Raw genomic sequence first — 25830 nt, forward strand, 5'->3', positions numbered from 1 at the left:
CTGCTTCCTGGGTATGAGGTCTCATAATACACAGCACTTAAGAGCATAGTCTCTGGAACCGTGGACAAACTTGGTTAGAAGTCCACTTTTACCACTTATTTCAAGCTGTGTTGTTCTGTGCAGATTACATAATCTTTAACCTGAGCAAATTACTTAACCTTTAACCTCTGAAGCTGAACATTATTTTCTATAAAACGAGTAACCTTAGGGTTGTTTTTAGGATTAAATGAGATAATGTATGTTAAACGCTACCTAGCACATTGTAAAAGCCTAGTAAATGATAGCTATTTTTACTGCTAGTACTGTTACTGTGTAGGATTTGAGATAAGCACTGTTTATGGTATTATCTAGAAACATATTTGAAACAACTGATAGACTAATGAAGTTTTATAAATTAGGATGTTTATGGACTATAGATAAATAGTTTCATGAGCATCAAGATGCTAGGATTTTGGAGGTGTCTAACAAAATGTGACTTTGCCTTTTTAACAGAGATGTATTAGGTTAAAGTTGTTGTTGTTGTCTCTCTCCCCACCCCCTACCCCCCTCCTGCTCCTTATTAGGTCATTGCTGAAGCCCTTAATCAGCTAGTCCCTCCAAAAGCAAATCTTGTTCTACTGTCTGGTGCTAATGAGGGAAAATGTGACCTCAAGGAGAAATGGTTTGGGACTCAGTATTGTATGGAAGGTAAAATATTTTAACAATTGTTCTACATTTAAAACTGACTCACCTGGGAATTTTTATTCCTTAATAATTTGTCTGATGGTTCCTCTAGAGGAAAAGTATATGTATTTTTTATAAATTTACTTTGAAATGAAAATTATTTATGCTACTTTGCAGGAAATTATTTTTTGCTATGTTTATATCTATATTAGCTAGTGAAAAAAATCACGTTATCTTGGTGGTTCGTGGGCAGAGTTTTGACTGTGTTTCAGAAAAGTGCTTCTTAGACTTCAGTGTACATATGTATCATCTGGAGATGTTATTGAAATACAGTTTCTGATTCAGTAGCTCTGGGGTAGGGCCTGAGATTCTGCATGTCTTAACAAACTCGCAGGTGATACCAATGCTACTGAGACCATGCTGTGAATAGCAAGAGTCTAGAATGCCTGGATATGTCACTCACAGTTTTCCTGAGAAAGGAAAAATTGATTGTGAAGGCCCCTTGTTGACTGGTTTGTTATTAGCAGGATTCTGAACATTGCATTGTTTATTGGATCGGTTGTTTTTTCATCTCTACAGATGTTGAAAACTCTTGGGCTGAACTGTGGAAGACGAATTTTGAATTAAATCCAGATCTTCATCTTCCAGCTGAAAACAAATACATAGGTCAGTGAAATATCAATCATTATACATAATTCATCCATGTGGTAATAAGCAAAACAAATAGGACTTTGTATGGTACATTTTACAAAGTGTCATTTGAATTCATATTTGAGTTTCCAAGTAATACTCTGGGTTGGGCATTACTGGTTTTTTTTTACTTTTCCAAATGAGAAGACCAAGGGTCAAAAAAGCAAAGTGAATTGTCCTAGATTATTCACTTGGTGAAGAGAGGAAACAGGACTTAAACATAGATCTTGGGACTTGCTGAAGCTTTTTCTTTTTCTTGTATATCATAGCTGATCCTTTCATATCAGTCTCTGTAGGAATTGCCGTTATCTTGCTGTAATGTTTTTAAACTACAGGTTGCAACCTACTAGAGGATTGTGAAATCAGTGTAATGAGTTGTGACGTCAGTGTAATGAGTTGTGAAAGCATTAAAAAAAAATTAGAATGGGAAATAGCAAAATGTTTCATTGCATAAAGGGTATTATTTCAAGAACTTTTGTTCCACATAGGTATATATGTGTGTATCTGTTCGTCTCCTAGCTTGCAGTGGAAAACATTTCTAACTATGAGAAAGCCACTGGTCTGGGTCAAAGGTTACACTTGTATATAACTAATTTACTCAGAATGCCATTTTTTCCCAGCAATTCCACTCCTAGGATATACTCAAAAGTACTGAAAACAGGTGCTCAAACAAATACATGTACATGCATGTTCATAGCAGCATTATTCACAATAGCCAAAAGGTGGAAACAGCCCAAATGTCCAGCAGTTAACAAATGAATAAACAAATTATGGTGTATAGTATATATGGTGGCGTATTATTGAGTCATAAAAGAAATGAGGTACTGATACATGCTGCAACACAGATGACTCTTGAAAACATTATGCTGAATGAAAGAAGCCAGACACAAGGGTTCACGTTTTGTATGATTCGATTCATGTGAAATATTCAGAGTAGGTGAATCCATAGAGACAGAACACACATTGATGGTTGCAGTGCTGGAGGGAGTGGATAATGGGGGGCAACTACTTAATGGGTATGGGGGTTTCCTTTTGGGGTGATGAAAATATTTTGAAACTGTATAGAAACTAGACACAACATTGTGAGTATACTAAATGCCCCTGAATTGTTCACTTTAAAATGGTCATTTTTATGTTATGTGAATCTAACCTCAATTAGGAAAAAAAACAACTTTAAAAAAAAAGTCTGGCATGTTTTAGACAATTGAGTTCCACATCTTGAACTTAAATATCTAAATAGCTTAGTTCTTTTTATTTTTTATTTTATTTTATTTTTTTAAGATTTTATTTTTCCTTTTTCTCCCCAAAGCCCCCCAGTACGTAGTTGTATATTCTTCGTTGTGGGTCCTAGTTGTGGCATGTGGGACGCTGCCTCAGCGTGGTTTGATGAGCAGTGCCATGTCCGCGCCCAGGATTCGAACCAACGAAACACTGGGCCGCCCGCAGCGGAGCGCGCGAACTTAACCACTCGGCCACGGGGCCAGCCCCAGCTTAGTTCTTTTTAATAAATATAGCAGGTACTAAAAAATTCTTGTTTTCCTAAATTAGCTATTTCTCACCTACATATTGATGAAACAGTTTATGTTTTCATTAACCTAAAGGACAAGTTTAACTTTGTTCAAGTAGAACTGTTTTTGTAACCTTTCGAATGCCCGTAGGGTTAGTGAAAGACATTCTCATTCAAGAAGAGACTCATTTGTAAATTGGTGCGTGCAATCATCCTGACCAAGGGTCCCCCTCACAGTTACGGATGTCTTTGACAAAGGGCAGGAATCAAAATGTGGAGAGGGCAGAATCAACTCTTGGGCAGTCACAGACCAGCGGGGTTCGTTTAGTTCACGGCCTAGAGAATTTCCTTTTCAGTATTGTTCTACTAATTTATTGTACTCCAGCATTTGAATTTGGCTTATTTTTGCCACAAAGAAAAGTTGCTTAGACTTCGGAAACCAAGAACAGATTGCTGAGAATCCTGTTGAAATACCTGAATGAATTATTACTTTTTTTCTTTTGTTAGCCACGGACTTCATGTTGAAGGCTTTTGATTGCCCTGAGACAGAATACCCTGTTAAAATTGTGAATACTCCACAAGGTTGCCTGTGGTATAAGAAGGACAACAAATTCAAAATCCCCAAAGGTAAAATGTTTCCCTCCCTACAAGGAGTGAAATAAGTAGAACAAATCTTTCTCAGCTTTGTAGCAGGCTTTTTCCCGTGTCTGTCACCTCCCTGCCTCTCCGCTTCCCCTTCCATTTGAAGACCTTTTCTAGGCTTGGCTGTCAGATCCATACTGTGCTCCTGTGCTGTCACAGAGATCCTTGTAGACACTACAGATTCCGGGAAATACAGATTCAAGCCTAAAATGAAGTTGTCTTCGGATATTCCCCTTCAGTTAAATGAAAGCAGAGCCAGTTGTTTGGCCATCTTAGGAAATAGGTAGTATTTCTTAAGCCATTATTTTCTAAAAGAGAGAGAATGAGAGTACACTGAAGGAAGTTATTCTTAGACACAATAGACAGCCTAGTCCAGCGTTACAAATGTGAAACATCCTCCTCTCTCTCCCAGTTGTTTTTCAGCATAAAGGAAGCATAGTCCTCAGTTAAGCAGACTCAAAGTTCTTGTCTTCAATGTGTTAGCCCAAACTGTGTTGCCTCTTTATTTCTTATGCTCATGCATAGCATAGGAACTTACTGGAGCCACCTGGAATCCAAGGCTGAGTGTCCTTGGCTGCCGTCTAACCCATATCCTAACTTCAGCACAGCTGCACTCCAGCTCTGAGGGAGACTTGAGTTTATTGGGAAGGTGTTTCCTCAGTTTTTCTTGAATAGCTTATAAGAGTTTCTAAAAATGTTCTAAATGTTTATTCAGCTTCAGAAAGGCTCCGCTAGAACTTTCTGTGAGCATTGGGATTGTGTTCCCTTGATGTTATTGACGTGTATACTTCTGTAAAGCTTGACCAAAGCTTTGATAAATATGGGTGTTCATAGGCTTCTCTGTGTATCTGTCTATATACCTGGTCTTCCTACAGATTAAAGTCTGCTTCTGGACACTGTTTGAAATGGTAAATATTACTTTTTAAAGACTGTTAAAGATAAAAATGTAATGTGGATCTAAGGATTACTGGTTTATTTTAGAATTTTTAAGAAACATGACATTAAGGGAAAATAGCAGATGTATAAAATGTTTGAGGCCTCTGGCCTACATTTTCTTATCTATGTTCTTTTTTCTTTTAGCATATATACGTTTCCATTTGATCTCACCTTTGATACAGAAGTCTGCAGCAAAGTAAGCAACTGTCCTCTTTTCTGGAAAATATTTTCTTTATTATTGAAAAGCTATTTTGATTGTTTCATTCTGAATCATTCTATCATTTTCTCTATCAGTATTTGAGCTATGGTGCTGATTTATGTATTTTTTCTGTACCCAAAACAAATTATGTGTATCAATACTAAACATTAAAATGGAATTGTGGCTGCTCCATCTCCAGCAGCCGTCCGTAAAGCTGTCGGTATAGGCTGGTTGTAGAATCAGTAGATTGAGAAAGCTCCGTGGAGATAAGTTTGGGTTAGCTCTCAGTCTGTAATGAAGACGAATAGATCTGTTGACTCTCAAGAAATCTATTATACTTTGTTCTTAGCAAATTACTTATATATTTATGTAGATAGCTGCATTGTGGGAGGTCAGAGAACCTAAAATGTGCCTGAAACGTAGGTGGTGCTCAGGAAATGTTAGTGTCCTTCTTCTTTCCCTTTGCCACTTAAACTGTAAAATCCAACCTTAAATGACAAGCAGCACTAACATTTAATATTCACTTTGGAAAATGCATTACTCTCCCCACTGTGCTCAGATTTTTAATTTGTCAGTCAGAAAACTGAGGCTGCAGGAATAACCGGAACCTTTAGGTCTTTGAAGCCTTTTACACGTTGCCGTTGTGCGGTGTAAATATCATTTTCTGTGTGTGCGTGACTTGAGAAAGATTGGGGAGCACTGCTGGAGGTGAGAGTTCTGTAATGTCCCTGTGAAACTCAGTCTTGGGGAAGCTATATTTACCTTTTTTTTTTTTTTTAAGATTTTATTTTTTCCTTTTTCTCCCCAAAGCCCCCTGGTACATAGTTGTATATTCTTAGTTGTGGGTCCTTCTAGTTGTGGCATGTGGGACGCCGCCTCAGCGTGGTTTGATGAGCGGTGCTATGTCCGCGCCCAGGATTCGAACCAACGAAACACTGGGCCGCCTGCAGCGGAGCGCATGAACTTAACCACTCGGCCACAGGGCCAGCCCCATGTATTTACCTTTGAACTCAGTTAGTATACAGTCTTACATTCTGGAGTAGTGAATTAACATCCTTCTAAAAGTGAAGTTTCTTACTCTAAATCGAAGCAAATCTGTTTATGTCTACTTCTTGCCAATTAATGATGCTATTTGCATTTTATATTCTCAGTGTGGTCCTCTTTGATATCTTTGTCAATATCCTTACCCATAACCTTGCGGAACCAGCATATGAAGCAGATGTGGCACAGCTGGAGTATAAGCTGGTAGCTGGAGAACATGGTTTAATTATTCGAGTGAAAGGATTCAACCACAAACTACCTGTAAGTACAAGTTCTCTGTTTTCTTCCTCATAGAGAGCTTTAAAATTTCATATTGACGTCTGTTGCCCATATTCCACCAAGCCCAGAGGCTTGTGCGTAGGGTGGTGCACATAGAAAGAAATGTTTATTAATCTAGATTATCATGTTTTCTTCGCTGATGACAGCTGTTCTAACTTTGGCCACACGTAAGAGCAGTATATATTCATTAATTACTAGAAATGCATAGAGCACAGCCTGTGCTTCAGGCTCAATTTCACTTCCCTTTGCTGTCACTTTCTCTGCAGCCAACTCTGGCATTCAGGACTGGTTTGAGCTTAATTTCATACTTACAGCAATAACAAATTTCAAGCACCTGGCACTTTGCCTGACAGAGTGGAGCCCACATGTTTGTGTCCTCTCTTCCTCTTCACTCTACCCCTTTGTTTCAAGTATGTATGTGTTGTTTCCCTTCTAAGTTACAAGCCGTTTAGAAGGGTCTATATCTTGTCAGTAATTTATCTTTTAGTAAGGAATATGTTTCAGTGTCGCTTGTTAAAAACTTCATAAATAGGGAAAGGAATGATATGGGATGCTGTCTAAGAGGGTTGGATCATTAAATACCAGGTAAAATGTAATGTACCCAACAAATTTTATATCTTGATTTCTTGATTATATATGATAGAACATATATTGAGGTTTAAACTGGGTTCACACAAGAAAAAATCTGGAGGAAAGGACCTGGCATAAGTTAAACCTGTGCTAAGAGGTGATAGCATCCATATGTCAGCAAAAACCCTAGAAAGGAGTGTAGTGCCCTCCTTCATACCCTCAGCCCTGTCACTCTCCCCAGAGAACAAATATTGGTCTTAGGAGGAGACCCCATGGGATATTTTATTTTGATCAACCTTCAAAGGCCTAAATGTAATGTAGCTTAAGATCCAAACAGAGGAAAGCCTCCTACAGTGGTTGTCATTTGGGTGGAATGTTTTGGAATTGCCTGGAGAGCTTTTTAAAAATACAAACCATATATAAGTATTTGAGGTTCTTAATTTTATGAAGCTTACCTAGCCTTAATATTAAAACCTGATATAGAATATAAATGTATATATAAAGTCTAGTGACCGGTTTCACCTATAAAATATAGACACAAACATTCTAAAAATTTGAAAATTAAATCTAACAGTATAACAAAAAGAATAATTCTCCATGACCAAGTGCCAGTAATGCAAAGGAAGTTGATGAACATGAATCATTCTAACACAGGTCAAATGAGAAACGCTATATGAATGGAGTGAGAAATGCCAAAAACTCATTTGATAAGTTTGAGTGGGTGTTCCTAATAAGTAGGAATGGAGGGAAATTACTTAAACATAATAAAACCTTAATTATAAAAGAGTCACAGCAAATACGTTAACTGATAAAATGCTGAACGTTAAAGTCAGGAGCAAGCCAAGGACACCCACGATCACCTCTATTATTCAACGTTATTTTAGAGGTTCTGGCTGCTACATTAAAATGAAAAAATGAAATAAAGTGAAAACACTTGGAAAAGAAAAAGTTAGAAATGGATGGAAAAATATTCCATTTATAATAATTGAGAGAAACAATAAAATACCTAGGAATAAATAAGAAAAGCATAGAAGCTATCTAAAGAAAACATAAATCTTATTGAAGCATTATAAAAAAAATTTAAATAAGGGAGAGACTCATCATGTTTCTGGATAGGACAGCTTGATATTAAGTTGTCATTACTTCTGAAATTAATATGTAAATATAATATCCTTCTAATAAAGTCCCATTTAGGGGCAGTGAGGATGCTGAATAAAATTATTTTTAAGTTCATTTGAAAGAAAAACATGTTTAAGAATATCCATGAAATTTATAAAAAAAGAAGAGTCACTGCTCTCAATTTGACAATTATTGAGAATTTTAACCCCTGAAAATCTTTGAGTCGTCAGTGTTTCTCTTATGTCCCCACAATGCCTGCTACTCTGCTGCATCCCTGATTAAACCAATGGGAAACATTATCCCCCTAAAACAGTGCATTTCCGTGCTTCTCCACTTAGGGTGCTTCTCTCTTTTCTTTTTAGCTGCTGTTTCAGCTCATTATTGACTACTTAGCGGAGTTCAGTTCCACACCCGCTGTCTTTACGATGATAACTGAGCAGTTGAAGAAAACCTACTTTAACATCCTCATCAAGCCTGAGACCCTCGCCAAGTGGGTATACGTGGGGTCAGCTTGTATTTTGAAGGCCTAGAAGTATTTGCTTTCCTAGAGGTCAGGTGTGGTGAACGAGCCGATCATTTCAGCACTAGTTTTCAGACATGTTAGAATCGTGCTGTGGTTTAGGAACCTAGTTCATAGGGCTACAGGATTTCTAAGCCCAGCTTAAGTAGCCGTCTGTGAGTAGAGCTGAAAGCAGCCTACTATGCTTAATTAGAGGTGTGAAAAAGGGTGTTTTCCCCTAAGTTTGTAAGTAAATAAGAGTTGAAGAAGTGCTGGCTTTGTTGTAGCTCAGAGTTGCTTACTGGTGATGTTAGTGTGTTGCCTATCGTGATAAGTATCTGAGTTAAATTGCTAAACACACCACTTATCTGGCAACTGCAACTATCCAGAATTCAGTCAGGGTTCCGGAAGAGAGCAAAAAGGCTTCTGGACGGTCTGGACAGTCTGGACATACTGAGGTTTAAACCCTCTGCTAGTAGACAGTTCCTTTGAGCCTTTCATCAGAGCCTGTTCTGTGGTCTGGGGCTAACGGTAGTCTATAGGGTACCTTTGTGTGAATCAGAAAATAGTTCCTCCTTGGTGTACCTTTGGTGTACCAGGTGGAACCTTTGTGGGAGGGAGAAAAAAGTCCCCTCTGAGCACACACAGCCCTTTGTGCATATGGCTTGCAAGCCCCTACTTGACCTCCTTGCTGGGGCGTCTATAAATGGTAAACAGCATAACCTTGTATAGAGGCCTGCTTTTGACAAAGTTATAATGAGTCCATAAATGACCAAAATTTGAAATCAGGGGAAGGAGCAGTTAAGAGTCAGACATGTATAACCAATAATCTGATCACAAAATGTTATAAAAACTAATAACCAAATACAAGTTGGAGAGTCGTCTAGAGCTATTGATATGGTGAAAATAGCCCTGTGTGTCCAGTAACTAGTGAATACTACTTTATTAAAATGTGGTATAGTAATAATAATAACACCTATTTATTGAATATTCGTTGTGTGTGAGATCTAAGAACTTTATATGTGTTTATTTCTTTAATTCTCACCAAAACCCTATAACGGTAGCCATGATTTCCCTTGTGTTACAAATGAAGGAATCAAGTGACAGATGTTAGGTAACTTGCTAAGTTCAGATAACAGTGTGGGGAAGGGGGGAGGGGGGCGATGGATGGGGGTTAGTCAGATTCTGGCCTAGAGCCACCACCTGTTCTATATTGTCACTGCAGTAATAGCTATCCATAACGGTGGCCGCCAGTAATTCATAAAATACTTGAGAGATTTCAAATGAAAATAGTAAGAATTTCAAATTGGTGCGTGACTCATCGAGCAGCTTTCCTTATGGGAATACTGTATTTTGCAGCTGAGACAGTTGAGTGAGTTGCACCAGTGAACAAATCTCTGTATAAGTTTGTATGTGCGATTTCCAGTGCTTCTTGGTGATTATGACCTTATTCCCCTCTCTTACGTTGTGATAGAAATTGTCTCTTTTTAGAAACATACCATGTATAGAAACTTAACCAAATCTTCCTTTACCCTCAAGATTCTTTTTTTGAGGAAGATTAGCCCTGAGCTAACATCTGCCAATCCTCCTCTTGTTTCTGAGGAAGACTGGCCCTGAGCTAACATCCGTGCCCATCTTCCTCTACTTTATATGTGGGACCCCTGCCACAGCATGGCTTGCCAAGTGTTGCCATGTCCGCACCTGGGATCCGAACTGGCGAACCCCAGGCCACCGAAGCGGAACATGCTCACTTAACCGCTGCGCCACCGGGCTGGCCCTCAAGATTCATTGTTTACAACAAAACTTTGTTTTTTTCTGCCCTTTGTATAGAGATGTGCGGCTTTTAATCCTGGAATATGCTCGTTGGTCTATGATTGACAAATACCGGGCTTTGATGGATGGCCTTTCCCTTGAGTCTCTGCTGAGCTTCGTCAAAGAGTTCAAATCCCAGCTCTTTGTTGAGGGCCTGGTACAAGGAAATGTCACAAGTACAGTAAGTGTGACGTGCTCTGTTGCTGTTGGCTGGGTCTGAATGCTGCTATGGGCATTGGAATTGCGTTAGTTCTTCCCTAACTGGGAAGCTCGGAAGTTTTGGCAGGCCAGCATTGTCATAGTTTGTTTAGAAGGGAACCTGGCCCCTCTGATGCTGGGCCAGACTTCCTTCTGAAGGAGACTGCTGGTAATGGACAGGACTTTGAGTGAAATAGGTTTGGTAAATATATATGGTTGTTGGTTACATTTGTTGAAGATTGTGTGTAGAAGCTACAGTTTAATTTAGAGATTAAAGTTGGAGCTGGGGAGTGGTGAGGGATGTCTACACACACAGACCCACACACACACACACACACACACATATACATACTCAGGCGGAACTTGGATGTCAAATTTGTGTGTCAAGCTAGTGTGTTAAGCTAAGGAGCTTGGGCTTTATCCTGTAGTAAATGGAGAATCTTCTTTAAAAGAAGATTTTGTTGTTAAGAAACCTCCAGAGAGACCAGTTATGAGGCTGTTATAAAAGTTGACATAAAGTATGATTCCACTTATATGAGGTATCTAGAGTAGTCAAAGTAATAAAAACAGAGAGTGGAATGGTGGTTACCAGGGCTTGGGGAGAGGGAAGAAAGGAGAGATGTTGTTTTGTGGGTATGGAGTTTTCAGTTTTGCAGGATGCAAAAGGTCTGCAGTTCCATTTCACAACAATGTGAATATACTTAACACTGTGGAACTGCACACTTAAAAATGGTTAGGATGGTAAACTTTGTGTTTTTACCATAAAAGAAAAAAAGTTCAAGTGAAAACTGATGAAGCCTGAGGTCAGGCAAAATAAATGAAAAAGAGGCACTTAAGAAATAATGAGGTAGGCGATGGCCAGAGCTCGGTGACTGACTGGATGGAGGGGGAGCGGGAGGGGAGGGGTCTAGGACGCTGCCCAGCTTTCTTGCTTAAACCAGGAGGTTGGTGGAGGAGTAGGAACAATAGTAGCTTCGGGGGCATATGAAGACTTTGTCCTGATCTATATTGAATAGGATATGTCTGTGGGACCTTGTGACAACTGAGGCCTCTTCCAGGCAAGAGTGCCTGTTTGGGACTTTCGCTAAACTGTTTGGCTGTTGACCATCTTCCTCCATGGCCTTCCAGTTTCTCAGGACTGGCCCTTTGATGGAATATGTAAATGGTCACTCTTGAGACTAGCTGCTCTCCTCCTCCTTCCTCTCTGTCTGTATCCTCCAACCCCGAAACCAGCGTTGGTTTCTGTCCTGCCCACAGAAAGAAGTTGAAAAGCCTCAAGCCACATAGAGAAGAGCAGGGATAGCTGCCTGCTTCTCTGAGCACAGTGGGAATACCAGGCAGGGGTCCTTTTGGTCCAGAGGACTTAGTACCTTGAATTGCCCCAGGTAGAAACCACTTTAGAGATGAACTCACCCCTCCACTTCTCCCTCATTTTATAGGTAAGGAAACAGAAATCTTAGAGGGGAGAGGATGCGGTCACTTGGTATTGAGTCTTATTCTATTGCTCACGCTATGCCAGGCTCTCTATTAATAGACCCGGCTTTCTAAAACAGAGTTGCAGTTGTCATAGAGGGCACAGCCTAGTGGGATGAACTGAACCATTATGTTTGATCCAGTGGGGAAACAGTCACAGTGTATGGGTAAACAGAGTGCCAAGGGAGAGCAGAAGAAGAGCTGTTCAGTTGAGAGCCCCTTCGTATTCAACAAAATCATTATCAAATCAGTGAATAATGAGCCCAGTGGGTGACAGGCTCTATCTGCTTTCCTAATGCTATCCAGGGCTTCTCAAGCAATTAGAATATTGGTAGTAATTGGTTCTGGGTGAAATTAATGTCAAGAGAGCCTGATGTAGTTATTGTCTTCTCTTTTGCCTCCTAGGAATCTATGGATTTCCTGAAATATGTTGTTGAGTGAGTATTGGTGTGAGTTTTCTCTGTGAGAGTTATGTGTTCTTACCAGCTGGAGGGCACAACTCAGTTGTTAGTAAATCCACACTGGAGATGCTTCCTGTGGTGGGTTTTCTTGAGGCTGGTTATGTAAACAAAGCAGTTTAGCAGGAACTGTGGAAGGCCTGGCCTTTTCTTCAGCTTTTAGGGTCGGGGTAAGAGGATAAAGGCACTGCCTCAGTGACCCACACTGATTCCTTTGCAGCAAGCTGAACTTCATGCCTCTGGAGCAGGAGATGCCTGTGCAGTTCCAGGTGGTAGAGCTGCCCAGTGGCCACCACCTATGCAAAGTGAGAGCTCTGAACAAGGGTGATGCCAACTCTGAAGTCACTGTGTACTACCAGGTCAGTTGGCCGCTTTGCACACAGCCATCCTCATGGCTATGTACCTTGGGCACTTAAAGCCTGCTGGAAGGTCCAGGGTACGTGGGAGTCGTGACTATAGCCTTCAAGGCCCTTTGGAAGTTACCTCTGTGATTTTATGCTTGGGGTCATTTGTCCTCTTGAAGTAACTACATTTAAAAATTGCTCCTGTCAGTGAAATGGATCCTTTTTCAATCACAGTGCTTCATTAAACACCTAACCACTTGTCTAGAGGGACAGAGACTGAAGTGTGGCTGGAAATTCCTACATGTTCCCCCGACATCCCCAAGCAGCAGGAGGACATTTGCTAAAAGGACAGTTTTGAAAAAGAGCCAAAAGTAAACACAGCCAGAGTCTTTCCTTGCCTGAGGTCATACCATCTGGGGCTTGAATTTTTTCCTTCTGTCCTCAGATCCTGTGTTCTTTCCACACCTTTCTGGAGAGGTGGGATAGGCTTAAAATAAGGAAGAGCTTTCCAACGATCTCCATTGGCCCATGGCCCACTTTAGCCAGTGGTTAGTCCCGCTCACTTGTGGAATTACGGGAACCTCTGCCTGTCTAGACTGATCTCAGACTTCCTAAACTCTGGGGCTCCTATGGCTAGCTACTGCTGTGGTCCTGGCTTCCCTACATGAGGAAGCACCTTCTCTGTCAGGCCCTGTGAAGACCCCTGGTCTGGGCTTTGGGCAGGGCTGCATGGCCTTACTGTCACTTTGTCCTTCAATGTGTTTTTGGCCCTGGGCCTGAGCCTTTCCCTGGAGGCCCAGCTTGTCTGTAGATCCTGACTCCCTCTGGCTATAGCTACCTGGGTTTTCTTCCAGGTTCTTAGCTTATTTGAGGTTGAAATGACTACCAGGCCCCAGACTTCATAAGTGATACGGCCTGGCCCTGCTTAGCCCTGCCCACATTTCCAGTGCTTCTGACTGCTCAGAACCCAGAGGAAGTAGTAATTCTCCAGTTTTAGACAGGGTTTCATATTGTGAGACCGTGTTGTGCTTTCAATCCATCACCTCTTAGCCCTGGCTTCTACTACAAACTGCTTCCTTCAGGGAATCACTTCCCTCCCTCCTCACACGGAACCTCTTGAACAGGAAATTGATACCCGGTTTTGACTGGTTTTGTTGCCGTCCATTTAGAGGCAAACAGGAAATCTCTTTGCTGACTAACCAAGGCTCACAGGGCACACAGGCTTTATAGCCTCTTCCTTTGGTGAGATGGGAAGGAATAGGAATGAGACTGTGCCTGAGGAGCCCGCAGGAACCTGACTGGGGGATGTACTGGCAACATCCTTGTTTGCTGGCCTCCTGCCCTCTTCCATTCTCACTGCATAATTGTGCCAGTCTCCAGGACAGCCCAGATGTGGTCTCCAAGTGTGCTGTGTGCCTCCTAGGCATTTTTTTTATCAGCTGGTTTGGGTCCCTGTGTGTGGCTGCAGAAGCTCCTATTCATATCCTTTCCGTCTGAGGAATAGGTCCAGTTACCCTTAGTTAATCCCCAACACTTCCTGCTCTCCTCCTCAGGACCTTGAACTGCTAGTACTTGATTTTAGATTGTGTCCTCTGGGTCCTTTGGGCAGCAGCTGGCAGGTCAGGGATTGCTGGACTCCTGCTAGGGCTGAGAATACAAATGATCGCGCATGACTCCTGTCCTCACAGACCTTCAATCTACTGGGATGTGTAATCAAAATTGCTGAAAGTATGGCAATAGAGGGTATGATCAGCTCTCTCGGGGCAAGAGAAAAGTGGGGTGGATACCTGAATAAATGGTTGCCTAGAATAGCTAGATTACTCAAAAACCCCATAAGCTATTGGATTTTCAGTTGGTCTCACCAACTTCTCCTTTCAGTCAGGTACCAGGAGTCTGAGAGAATACACTCTTATGGAGCTGCTTGTGGTAAGTTGTATAAAGGAGAGTCAAGGTGTTCAGGAGCCCCTGACCCACTCTGAGGCCTGGCCTTTCTGCCTGGGGCTAGGGACTTGGGAGTGGTCAGAGACCTGTGATTGGTAGGTGAGATGGTTGTTTAGATGAGCAAGGACAGGGCACCTGGGCGATTTAGGAAGACAACAGTAAGGGAGGCTGGACTTCGGGGGTGTATGGAACACTTTTGGGGGAAGAAATGGAGGTTTTTTTTGTTGGGAGGAGTTGGGCTGATGGGTAGTATGTTGAATTACAGATGCATATGGAAGAGCCTTGTTTTGACTTCCTTCGAACCAAGCAGACCCTTGGGTAAGTCTGCTGGCAAGAGCACTGAGCTCAAATAAGGGTCTGGGGCTTACTTTACAGGCTGAGGTTTATCTGATATTCTGATTGAGCAGCCTCTCAGAGCTCTTTGGTCCTTCCATGCCTTAGACTCATACCTACTGGTCAGAACTTCTGGAATTTGCATCTTGGACTATGATCAGGTTTTCAGTTTGGTTAAGTTTCAAGATTAGTAGAGAGAAAAGGCTAGCCTATGGTCCTCAATTCAGGAGTGGGTGGCCACCCTATCCTGAGCGTGAAATAGATGCATTCACATTTATGGATCCTCTTTCAGGACCTCCAGGTCCAGTAAGGATGTGCAGAAACCCTTCCCACGCATCTCTAGTGCCTCTGAGGGCAGGGCCCAGGTGACCACCTGAGCTCACAGAACTTTTCACTCTGGCTGTAGGTACCATGTCTACCCTACATGTAGGAACACGTCTGGGATTCTTGGATTCTCTGTCACTGTGGGGACTCAGGCAACCAAATACAAGTGAGTAGATGGGCCCAACTATTGTTATTCTTGGTGTTGAGAGTAGGGGCTACAGGTGTGTTCTTAAACCTCAGGTAACTCTGACCAAATACGGTTTGCTGCATTTAGTCACAGCTGCGGGGCTGAGGGATGGAGGGTGGTTCACAGATGGCCTGATCCGGGACTGTTGAATGGTTCTAGTGGTCCATGGGGTTTGACTCAAGTCCTGGGGTCACTGTGCAGGCTTGCCAATGTTTCTCTCTTCAGGCAGACCTGAGGACAGAAAGGCAAATGTGCCTGACCCGGCATTCCTGCTGGAACCGAGGTACAGGGCCTTGGTGGTTCTCAGCTTTGGAATGGTCAAGCATGGCTGTCACTGCTTCGGTACTGAGGGTACCGGGAAACTGACATGGAGATGGGGGAGCAGGATTCCTCCCCATTCTCTTCCCGCCTTCAGCTTAGGGCAGATGATTGAGGTCTGGGAAGAAAACTTCAGCCTCTTTCCTGGAAATATGCCTTAGCCCTAATTCCCTCCTTTGCTTACTCCTTGAGACCAGGTCTCTGACAACTTTTAATTAAAGGTGTTTTGTTTTAGTTCTGAAGTTGTTGATAAGAAGATAGAAGAGTTTCTTTCTAACTTTGAGGAGAAGATTGAGAACCTCACTGAGGACGCATTCAACACCCAGGTGACTGACTCTGCTGGCCTGGCCTTTTGTTCCTTGGCCCACAGAAGCCCTCAAGACAACCAGACACCAGTGCTGGCCAGTTTTTGAGCTTTGTAGCCCCACCTTAACCTGACCATAATGTCTTCCTAACTTCATCCCTCCCCATCATGCTGGCAGGTCCCAAGTGAAGGGACCATAGCAGGTCCATGACAAACCAGGCTGGACAGGGCCAAGTGTGTTTTGGGGGAACTGGTGTGATACCATGCTGAAGGTCTCTCTTTTTGGTGCTAACAGGTCACAGCTCTGATCAAGCTGAAGGAGTGCGAGGACACCCACCTTGGGGAGGAGGTGGATAGGAACTGGAACGAAGTGGTGACACAGCAGTATCTCTTTGACCGCCTCGCCCATGAGGTAGTAACAGTTTTCAGAGTAAGACAGCCCTGACAGGGACTCCTCATTTTATAGGAGTCACAATTCCAAGCAGATCGGTATTGTGTAGAAGAGAAAGCTAGGACACTCGTCCAGGCTTGGTTGTTTACTTGCCCAGTTCTTGCCTTGATTAATCAAGTCTTCTTTCCAGTCTGGCACCTTAGGTGGCCAAGTGAGTAGGATACTCATCCCTACCCTCCCACGACCACCAATTTCAATCAGAGCAGGTCCATTTTTGTATTATATATTGCAGTTCACTACAAAATTTGTTAACAAAGGGTTCTGCTATTTAAAGGAAATTGAGAACTTCTGATCTTCTTGAACACGGAGTTCGTCCTCCAGATTTAATGATTCCAGGTGTAGGTCTTTTGACAACTTCTAGCCCAAAGTAATAAAACCCATGAAAAATAGCTCTGGGTCCTGCAATCCAGCACTCTGATAATACAACCACATGCAGTAAATTAGCAAAGGGCGTTGAGACAGAAGGCATATTTAACAGGAGGTTTCAGCGCAGCGCTTCAGGCACCCAGTTTTCCTACTAGAAACAGGACAGAGAAAATTCTCTTCACCTGTTTCAATAGTCACTGTCTTTTTCTCAAGCCAGAGTATACAGTTCCCACGTACCTGCGAGGTGACGCGATGGTGATGATAGGTTTTTGGCTCAGTGTATAGTACTCAGCTGTAATTACAGCATCTGCACTGTCTTACTTGCCTCCCAGGGTCAGTCATTACTATGAAAACATGAAAGTGTGTCACAGAGGCTCATTTTCATCCTTCTCTGGAAGGTTGGGGGCAAGCTGAGACGTGGAAGAATAAAATGATGTGCTCAGGCGCTAATAAGCAGAACCCAGGAGGTCTGGTTAGGGTTAACGTTCAAGAACTATCTATCGTCACAGAAAATGTATTGCTAGTCTTTTATAGCCTTCTTTCTTTCCTATCTTCCCTTCTCGCTGTAAGATTGAAGCACTGAAGTCATTCTCCAAGTCAGACCTAGTCAACTGGTTCAAGGCTCACAGAGGACCAGGGTGTAAAATGCTCGGCGTCCATGTGAGTATGGTTAACCACGCTGCAGCTCTGTCCTTTGCAGAACTGTCATTTAGCCCAGTTACCATTCACTGAGTTTGGGTTAGGATCAGAGATCCTAATAGGTCTTTGCCCCAAATCTGGTCAGCATATTGCTCACCTCAAGTCTTTGGCCTCTTTCAGGTCGTTGGATTTGGGAAGTATGAGCTGGAAGAGGATGGGAACCCTTCCGGTGAGGATTCCAACTCTTCTTGTGAAGTGATGCAGCTAACCTACCTGCCAACCTCTCCTCTGCTGGCAGACTGTACCGTCCCCATTACTGATATCAGGGCTTTCACATCGACGCTTAACCTTCTCCCCTACCATAAAATAGTCAAATAAACTGCAGTCTCATTGGCCTGAAATTGTGTATTTAAAAATGTGTGTATATTTTATGAAGTTATACCACTACTGTCTTAGGGCTTCCATTGAATTTTTGCACTGGTATCATAGAATTTTATTTACACCCCTCCCCCCCCCTTTGTTGTGACTAACAAACCAAGGGTTACTATAGCAGCTGGCAGAGGGAAATTAGCAGGGTGGGCCGTGTGTGACTGAAAAGCTTACAGGAGCAGTCTGAGAAGCCTGGCCTGGCCTCTCTCAGACTGAGAATCCAGTTCTGTATGACAGACTCGAGAGGCCCTATGTAACCAGTGTCTTAGTACCTAAATGCTAGGTGCTAATACTAATACCTGTTGTTTTTTAAGTGTATTTTTAAATAAAGATAGTTCTGTATTGCCCTTCAAAATGAGCCATTTGCTGCTGTGGCATTCTTTTTATGATGTTTTGTTTCAGGGTGGGGTGGGGATCTAAAACACTCTTCCCAAATCCTCTAAGGCAATAAAGTATTTTTGGATAAAATGGTGGGAGCCCTACGTGTGCTCTGTGAGAGCTCAGTGAAGACTCTGGAGGAGAGGGTGGTAGGCGCTGAAGTCAGAACAGCATACAGACGGGGAGAGGGGAGGATGGCTCCTCCGTTATTCACGAGAGTCCTCATGACGAGCTAGCGAGCTCCTGTGTTCAAGGTTGCCAAATAAGTGACTCCAAGTTTAACCATAAAGATAATAAAAGAAACACATTAAAAAAAAGGTTGGAAAAATTACTTTATGAAGCCTTAAGAAGCACTGAGTATAATTACACTGTAGTCCAGAGTTAGATACAATTTAATAATAGTTCAATTCCAAAATAAAAGTTACTGTAGGTGAGGCCATGAAATTTCCTAAGACTTGATTTTAATACATTGCGCTAATTTTCTAAAACAACTCAGAGGAACCAATATTTACAGTAGATGGAGTATGTATGAAAAATCTGGCATCAGGTATATTATATATATGTATGTTGTGTGTATATATATATAGAACCCAAGATTATATGAACTGGGAAACAGATGTATATCTGAACAGCAGTACTAGAGTGCAGAGTTTGAGACTGGGATTTACAAATACTTTTCAAAGCGTGGGATTTGGAAAAGGAGCAGACATCTTGTTTTCAAAACCTGAAGTTTTTCTCAGGACTGAAGTCAAAATTATAACTGCCAAAGAAGAGGAAAAAAGGGAAGCTTTTCTTGCTTTAATTGTTCATCTGCATCAGAAAGTCCAGTATCCCTGAGATAGGAACCACTGCAATAAGAAGGGAGTGAGTGAGTTCTCCCAAAGGAAGATTGTTGCTTAATTATGCCTCCTGCCCTGGTCATCAGGTGCAAACTGCACATTTCCCAATCTAATGCTTGGCAGCACCAAGGCGTTTCAGTAACGGCTCATCATAAACCCAACATTCTCCATCTTCATGAAATAACTGTAAGAGAAAGGGGAGAATTCAGTTACACACTTGCTTTGTAGTTGTATAATATCATACTTGTTGTTATATCTTCTCCCCCCGTTACACTGAAATGAGCTCCAGGCAGGGACCAGCGCTCATCTTGTTCGTCACCATGCTTCTTTAAAGCAGTGTTTGGACTTCGCTTCAACATTCATTGAAGGAACTAATGAGTTGCAGCTCAGGGCACAGGAGGAGCAGCTCCGAGGTCGGGGCAGGCTCCCGAAAGCAAGCTTACCCTTGTCTCCCATTGAATTTCCTTCTCCTTCCTTTCTCGGGCCTCTGCTCTCTGTCTTTCTTCAAGTCTATGCTTGGCTTCAGTTGCTGCATCAATGTCTCTGATTTTTAAGTTGAAAGTAACATCCTTCCAGAGGCTATAAAAAAAACCTCAAGGTGCTAAGTACTAGATGGACACAGGAGTTAGTAATCTTAAGAGTGAAAATCTAGAGCCACCCTGAATATAGCATAATTACAGTCAAGTCAAATGGCTTTTAAGTGCTGAAGTTCACAGACTAAATCTCATTTAACCGGCAACAGGGCGCTGAAGTAAAGAATGGAGAAAGGGACCTAGAGATTCCACTGCTAGTTGTCAAAGGGGGAAATAAAGGCTGGACAGAAAGCTGGATGTATGGTAAGGACAACAGGAGAAATGAGAACTGAGACCTGGGATTCTACTTCCGGCTCCCTGTCTAACTAGCCACGCAGCTTCGGGTGTGTCAGTTCACCTCTCTAGGGCTTCAGTGTCCTTCACTATAAACTAAAAGAGTTACATCGGAGGAGCTGACAAGTTCCATTTCAGAAAAACTCCCTTGGATTTAACACTGAGATCCTGGAGAGAAAATCTGAACAGAGAGAATAAGGGTCAAGAGGTGAGTTGGAGAGGCTTAAGGGAGAGGAGATTTGGCTTCCTCTCAAGGCCTGGAAGATGACAACTAGACAAGTCTGGTCGACATGTGTCACTTTACAAGTGAAGGCTTCTCGGGACTAGAAAAGTGGCCATGCGTAAGATCCCCTTGGGGGGAGAAGCAGGGCATCAATTTCTATAGATTTCCACTTACATAACTACAAGCAGGCAATCCAGCCAAGCAGCCTTAACAAGTTAGAGAAAACAAGCAGGGTGATGATTCGTAAGGTGCCCTTCCTTCACTTCAGAAATCTCCTGATATGCTAAATAAAGAACTTCAGTGCAGGATTCCTCATACTACTAAAAGAAACCCCTTTTATCAAGCAAATGGGAAGGGAAAAAATTATGACATTTGAGACTACTGGAAAACTGAATACAATTAGATATTTGATGATATTAAGGAAGTGATTTTTTTTTTTAAAGCCTGATGATACTGTAGTTTAGTGTTTGTGGGTGTTTTAAAGTCACTTTAGAGATACATATTGAAATACTTAGGGATGAAATTTAAAAAAAGACCTGAAGGTGTTTTACTGCACACCTCTCACCTGGGACCTGACTACCTTCTCTTATAAACCACAAAGACGGTGATGAGCCAACATACCCTGGGTACTTGTTATTTCCCAAGCATCATATATATGCTTGGATGTTGATCTCATTTACTCCTCACAAAAACTCTGAGGTAGTTCACACTTCAAAAAAGAAGGCAAAGAGAGGCTAGCTTACAGTCCTGGTTACAACCCTAATAAGTGGCAGAGCTCCATATGAAGGACCCCAGGCTTCACACTTAGTCTGTGGTCTGTCATACTCTGCGGTACTATCTCCACACTCCAGCCCTGCGCCTATGCCTAGCTAATAGCAGGAGCATTGCCCCGGTAGCTCTAGGTATATCATTTTCTTACCAGCGGGATTCATACTCATTCTGATCTTCCAACTTCCTCACTTTCTTCTTGATTATAGGCAACTTCTTGGTATCTATAAAAACTGCATTTTCCTAGAAAACAGAAAAGACAGGTAGATGTTTTACTGTTCAAACTGTTCTAGAAGGAAAAGTCAACTCTTCCCAGAAAACTTTAACAGATTTAATAATCAAATCCCACATATGAAGATATGTAGATGAGGAGTTTCATATGCTACTTCAGCCTAAAATACAGTGGTGTCTTCAGTCTTGGCAGAGGTGCAGTTCAACAGATGTTTTCAGTACAGCTATGTGCTACATGCTTGGGCTGTTCTCTCTTGGACGGCTAGACCCATAAACAACTAATCCTAGTGTTAAGTAGGCTGAAGTGCTTTCTACATTTCAAATTCTCCAAATCCCAAATCCAGTTCATTGGCTCCTCCTGTTCATCCCACACCACCTTCCTCCTACCTTAATTAGGTGCTGTTTGCGAGTTCCTTGAGGGCAAGGACTATGTGACTTTTTTCTGTATCCCTAGTGCCGGGCAGTTAATACATTTCTTATACAAAATCAAACTGTGTATACAAACACACACAAATGAGTTTAGTGCTTCATTTTACAAACATACTCACCATACATTCTAATGATATAGCTAACATTTATTGGATGCTATGTGCCAGGCATTTTTTTACATGTGTTATTTTTGAGTATTCTGAGAGGAGAGGGAAGTAGAGATTATTGTACTATCTGTACTGCCGGGGAAGACGGGGGGGGAAGGAAAGGGCTGACCTGAAGACAGCATTAGAGCTGGCCTGAGCGGTGAAATTTCCAGATGAAGGAAGCTAGAGTAAGGGACAGGCTACAATTCAATATAGCTTAAAACAAGTGGCAAAATACAGGTTCTTACCCCAGTTGCATATTTTGCATACATTACACCATTCCATTCCCCTTCAATTGAGCAAAAAGACTTCTTGTCATTTGGAGAACTAAACAGAAAAGGAAACATATGTGTTAGTCTCAAGTTGAAAATTACTCTAAGAATCTGGTAGGTGGGGCCTACCTACATAGAGCAGAACACAAAAGAACAACTATGAAGACTTTGGTAAAGGCAGCTTAATAGAACTGGATTTCCCAGAGCCAGCTGTAAGAATGAGGGCCCTAAATGAGATGCTAATGAACTAGAGATGCCCATGGACAGTGGGTATGAGATGAGCAAGAGAGCCCTGGACTGGGGCCACAACAAACAAGGGACAGTCCCTGCCCTCAGGCTGCTCACAGCCTAGTGGCGAGAGACACGGCCATTGAGATTCTGGTGGTAAGTGCTGTCGTGAGTTTATGGGAGCCCTGGAGACGAAGGGCAAGACTCCTGCATGTGGGTCAGGGAAGGTGTTGCTTAAGGATATAATGCTACAGACCAGGCTTTCATCCCTGGGCTCACAGGGACCTCTGGGTCAAATGGTTTGATTTCTTTTCCTGAGCAAGGATCCTGTCATCAAAAGCCCCGACAAGCCTCTACTTGGACATGACAGTGATATGTATGGCAGGTATGGAGATAGGGAAGATAAGCATCACAGCAAACAACAGCTTAGGAAGGGCAAGGCTTGAGCAAAGATGGAGGCTAAAAGAAGTCAGAAAGAGAAAAATACACAGGGTAGGGTGAGGAATGCTGTTCTCACTGGACTGGAACTTGTTTCCTCTATGATTTAGGGACTGGGGGTGGGGGGACCAAGGGAAAGAAAAATGGGAGAATCCCAGGTTTAGAAGGTCACTGTGCAGTGGTTCTCAAAGTGTGGTCTGGGGGCCCCTGCAGGTTCCCAAGACCCTCTTAGGTCAAAACTACTTTCATAACCAAGGCATTATTTGCCTTTTTCACTCTAATTTTCCCACAAGTGTAGTGTTTCCCAGAGGTTTTGTGATATGCAGCAACAGGCTGACTGCAAGAAGTAGATAAGAGAATCCAGCTGTCTTCTATTAATTATATTAGAGATTTACAAAATTCAGAAAACATACAATGCCACTCTTCTCACAAATTTTTTAAAGAAGAATTTTGGAAAAGTTTTTTCTTTTTTGTAAAAATGCTATTATTGTCATTTGTACATTAATTTATAAATATGTTAAAATCTTGTTCTAATTCCTAATGAGAAATATTGATGGATATAATTGACATAAACAAAATTTTTAAGTGTAAAGGAGTCCAGAGACCAAAATGCTTAAGAACCACTCAGCTAGTACAACCTTTCAGCTGATGCTCAAATCCCTAATTTGAAGAGCCCACCAAGCCCTCTTTCAGCCCCCAATGCCGAGGGCAGCCTTTCTACTATCTATGGCGACGACTGGCAGGAGAGTGCGCTGAGGGAGCAGCTCCTGCTGGCGCTGGTTACCTCGGAGGAACTCCCACCCGTGTCTTTGTTCTGGACGTCCTATTCCACCACCTGCCCGGCTGGCGGAGCAGCTGCATTACAGTGGTAACTTGTGCTGCTCCCTAAGCTCTGCCCATATTTTCTGACTGCAATAATTTGTTGGATTTTACACTGATCCTTAGTAAATTTCATCTTGGGTTCAGGGTCCCCCTCCCGCTCAAGATTTTTTTGGATGCTGATTCTGTCATCCAAATTTAATTATCTCCCTGGAAAACTGCTTAAGCAGCCGTGGGTCTTTTATCTGCAACACTGTTCCAAAAAAGGCCTTTGAGGGCAGAGAAAGTCCTGCAGATTTTCCTCTTCCAGGCAGGCTCTGAACCCCACCCAACTGAGTGTTACCCAGACAGCAGAGCTGTCTTCATCTGACCCTAGAGTGTCAAACAGAACCAAGCCAGAATGTGATGGTTACTGTTTTTCCCCAGCAAAGGCGCAGAAAAATGGACCGAGGACTTGGAGACACTTCACTGGGAGCCAGAGGGTCTATTGTAAGGACTAGCTCATGGTCCGAAATGGCGATAATGAGCCAGGAATCCACAATCTGGATGAGCGAGGCAATCTAGGAAGACCTCTTTCAGCTCCCCATTTGCAAGTCAGGTTCCTAGGAAGGAAATCCCACCAATGACCTCTGATTGTTCTGACCCCACACTTTAGGTCTCCTTCTGATATGGGATTTTAGGAAGAGACGTCACACAAGATGAGAAACAAGTTTTCAAAGACAGAACCATTAAAATGGTCCATTCCTAACAGAAGTTATAGTTCAAGACAAAAGGGAAAGTATTTCAAAGAAGCCGAAGAGCACTGATGTAGAAAAACAAAATACCTACAAGATCTCAGCAGTTATCCTGTGCTTCTTGCCCCCATAGAAAGGTTTAGTGTGGAAGACGATATTTGCACTATAGCCAGTTTTGGAACAACTGATATTGCACTCTCCGCCTAGTTCCACCCACGGCACGGTGAGGATAGACCTGCAAAACCAAACATTCTCAGGTAAGGCTGACAGTTCAGAGGAAAGAGAGAAGGGGCGTTGCTTAAGCAACAGCAGGGTCTACTGCTTGCTCATCAGAAGAAATGAATACAGCTCTACTTGCCTTCCATAACCATTGGGGAATGTGAGAATGTAATGTTCGTCATGGTCTAGACACGAGACACAGCCTGTGGAAAGAAGGGACAGAATCTCTGATGAGTAGTGTCAACTGGCAATAAGGCTGTGTTGTCTGGTTGATGGATACTCCAGGATACTCTAGTTAATTTAGGAAAAAATCTTACACCCGACCCCTGCTCTCACCCCCAATACACATGCTTACATGCAACAATGACATCCAGTCTGGCTTTCTGGGGCCATTTCCTCTTACTTGTCAAGTGTCCAGCACACATTGGAAGGGCATAAAATCCTGTTAACATTGTAGTCCACCCAATGCCGCGACTTACCCTGCCCTATGTTGTGCACCCCTATTGACATCCCAAGGAATTTTGATTTGGTCCAGATATGAGCATTGAATTGTATCTTCTTGTTAAAACACTCAGCGTAAAAGGCTGAAACTAAACAGAAATTGTTTTCTATTAGTGCCAGGAGTACTTAACTGCTTCTTACATCCTGTTTCCCCAAGGCAAGCAACGCCTCAGGGCCATGTGGGCAGGAACTTCCCTGAATCATGAGACTGAGGGCCAATCCCGGAGTCTTAAAATCACAAAGTGTTTCTGTTCTGGTCAGTAAGCATGTTCCTGCCCCAGCCCCAACCTCAACCTGGACCCATCCAGTATTTCCAGTTTGAACAGTGCACTGAGCAAATGAGACGATGTTGAGGATACACATTCTCTCCACCATGCCAGGAATATACTGTGCAGAAACTGCATCCCATTTGTATAAACTCTCTCAAAGTTGCTGAGGTCTCTACAGCACAGCTCGTTATATGTAAGATGTCTTTGAAGCGTTAAAAGTTGGTTTCCCAAATACCTTCCTTTCATACATAATCAGTGAAGCTAAGTGAATCTTTGCAACTTATACAAACAAGTATGAGGAACAAATCCTCTCATAGGGTTGGGAAGATACAGGCAGCCACAAAACTGACAATATTGTGACCTCAGCTATGGAGCTTTTAACAAGCCTCTTTAGACAGAACAGTCTGAAAGTGTGTATTAGAGAGAAGCTCTGTAACTTACTAGGTGGATGATGGGAGACCTGTTCAGCCACGAAGGTTACACTGTTTTTGGAAACCCAGGGCACCGGTCCTTCTGCAACCAGCTCCTGCAAGCAAATATAGCATCATTTTCTTTTGATGTGGAAACACAAATGACACTCCAGAGAATCTAATGACTAGAGTCTCTGCCTCCCGAGGTAGTTAATTGCTCCCTCTCCACACACCTAAAGCACCTTATACATACTTTTATTATGGCATTTAATTACACTACCGGAATTACTGCTTTCTGTCTCCCTGACTAAGACATTCTTGAAGGCAAGGATCATGTG

At 42.4% G+C, this 25830-nt stretch overlaps 2 protein-coding genes across 23 annotated transcripts in view; one reads left to right on the forward strand and one right to left on the reverse strand.

Moving 5' to 3' along the window:
* The window catches only part of NRDC (nardilysin convertase), a 95731-nt gene extending 77651 nt beyond the window's left edge, over positions 1-18080 (forward strand). For 4 of the 5 annotated variants that reach the window (XM_014833084.3, XM_014833083.3, XM_070509932.1 and 1 more), the window contains 16 exons: positions 564-687; positions 1243-1329; positions 3368-3487; positions 4583-4634; positions 5789-5939; positions 8009-8136; positions 9976-10138; positions 12034-12065; positions 12307-12445; positions 14309-14356; positions 14637-14689; positions 15111-15194; positions 15769-15859; positions 16133-16249; positions 17225-17314; positions 17474-18080. In XM_014833084.3, the coding sequence (XP_014688570.1) occupies positions 564-687; positions 1243-1329; positions 3368-3487; positions 4583-4634; positions 5789-5939; positions 8009-8136; positions 9976-10138; positions 12034-12065; positions 12307-12445; positions 14309-14356; positions 14637-14689; positions 15111-15194; positions 15769-15859; positions 16133-16249; positions 17225-17314; positions 17474-17671 (1677 nt within the window). In that variant the 3' untranslated portion in view covers positions 17672-18080. The remainder of the gene's footprint in view (positions 1-563; positions 688-1242; positions 1330-3367; positions 3488-4582; positions 4635-5788; positions 5940-8008; positions 8137-9975; positions 10139-12033; positions 12066-12306; positions 12446-14308; positions 14357-14636; positions 14690-15110; positions 15195-15768; positions 15860-16132; positions 16250-17224; positions 17315-17473) is intronic. The other variant, XR_011503395.1, reaches the window with a different exon arrangement.
* Positions 18081-18415: 335 nt separating this feature from the next.
* OSBPL9 (oxysterol binding protein like 9) overlaps positions 18416-25830 on the reverse strand; it is a 161162-nt gene continuing 153747 nt past the window's right edge. For all 18 annotated transcript variants that reach the window (XM_014833089.3, XM_014833088.3, XM_014833086.3 and 15 more), the window contains 8 exons: positions 25524-25608; positions 24792-24902; positions 24452-24515; positions 24188-24328; positions 21851-21929; positions 20948-21039; positions 19383-19518; positions 18416-19123 (listed from right to left, as the gene is read on the reverse strand). In XM_014833089.3, the coding sequence (XP_014688575.2) occupies positions 19049-19123; positions 19383-19518; positions 20948-21039; positions 21851-21929; positions 24188-24328; positions 24452-24515; positions 24792-24902; positions 25524-25608 (783 nt within the window). In that variant the 3' untranslated portion in view covers positions 18416-19048. The remainder of the gene's footprint in view (positions 19124-19382; positions 19519-20947; positions 21040-21850; positions 21930-24187; positions 24329-24451; positions 24516-24791; positions 24903-25523; positions 25609-25830) is intronic.

The sequence above is a fragment of the Equus asinus genome, chromosome 5, assembly GCF_041296235.1.
Source record: "Equus asinus isolate D_3611 breed Donkey chromosome 5, EquAss-T2T_v2, whole genome shotgun sequence".
In the NCBI taxonomy this organism is placed as follows: Eukaryota; Metazoa; Chordata; class Mammalia; order Perissodactyla; family Equidae; genus Equus; species Equus asinus.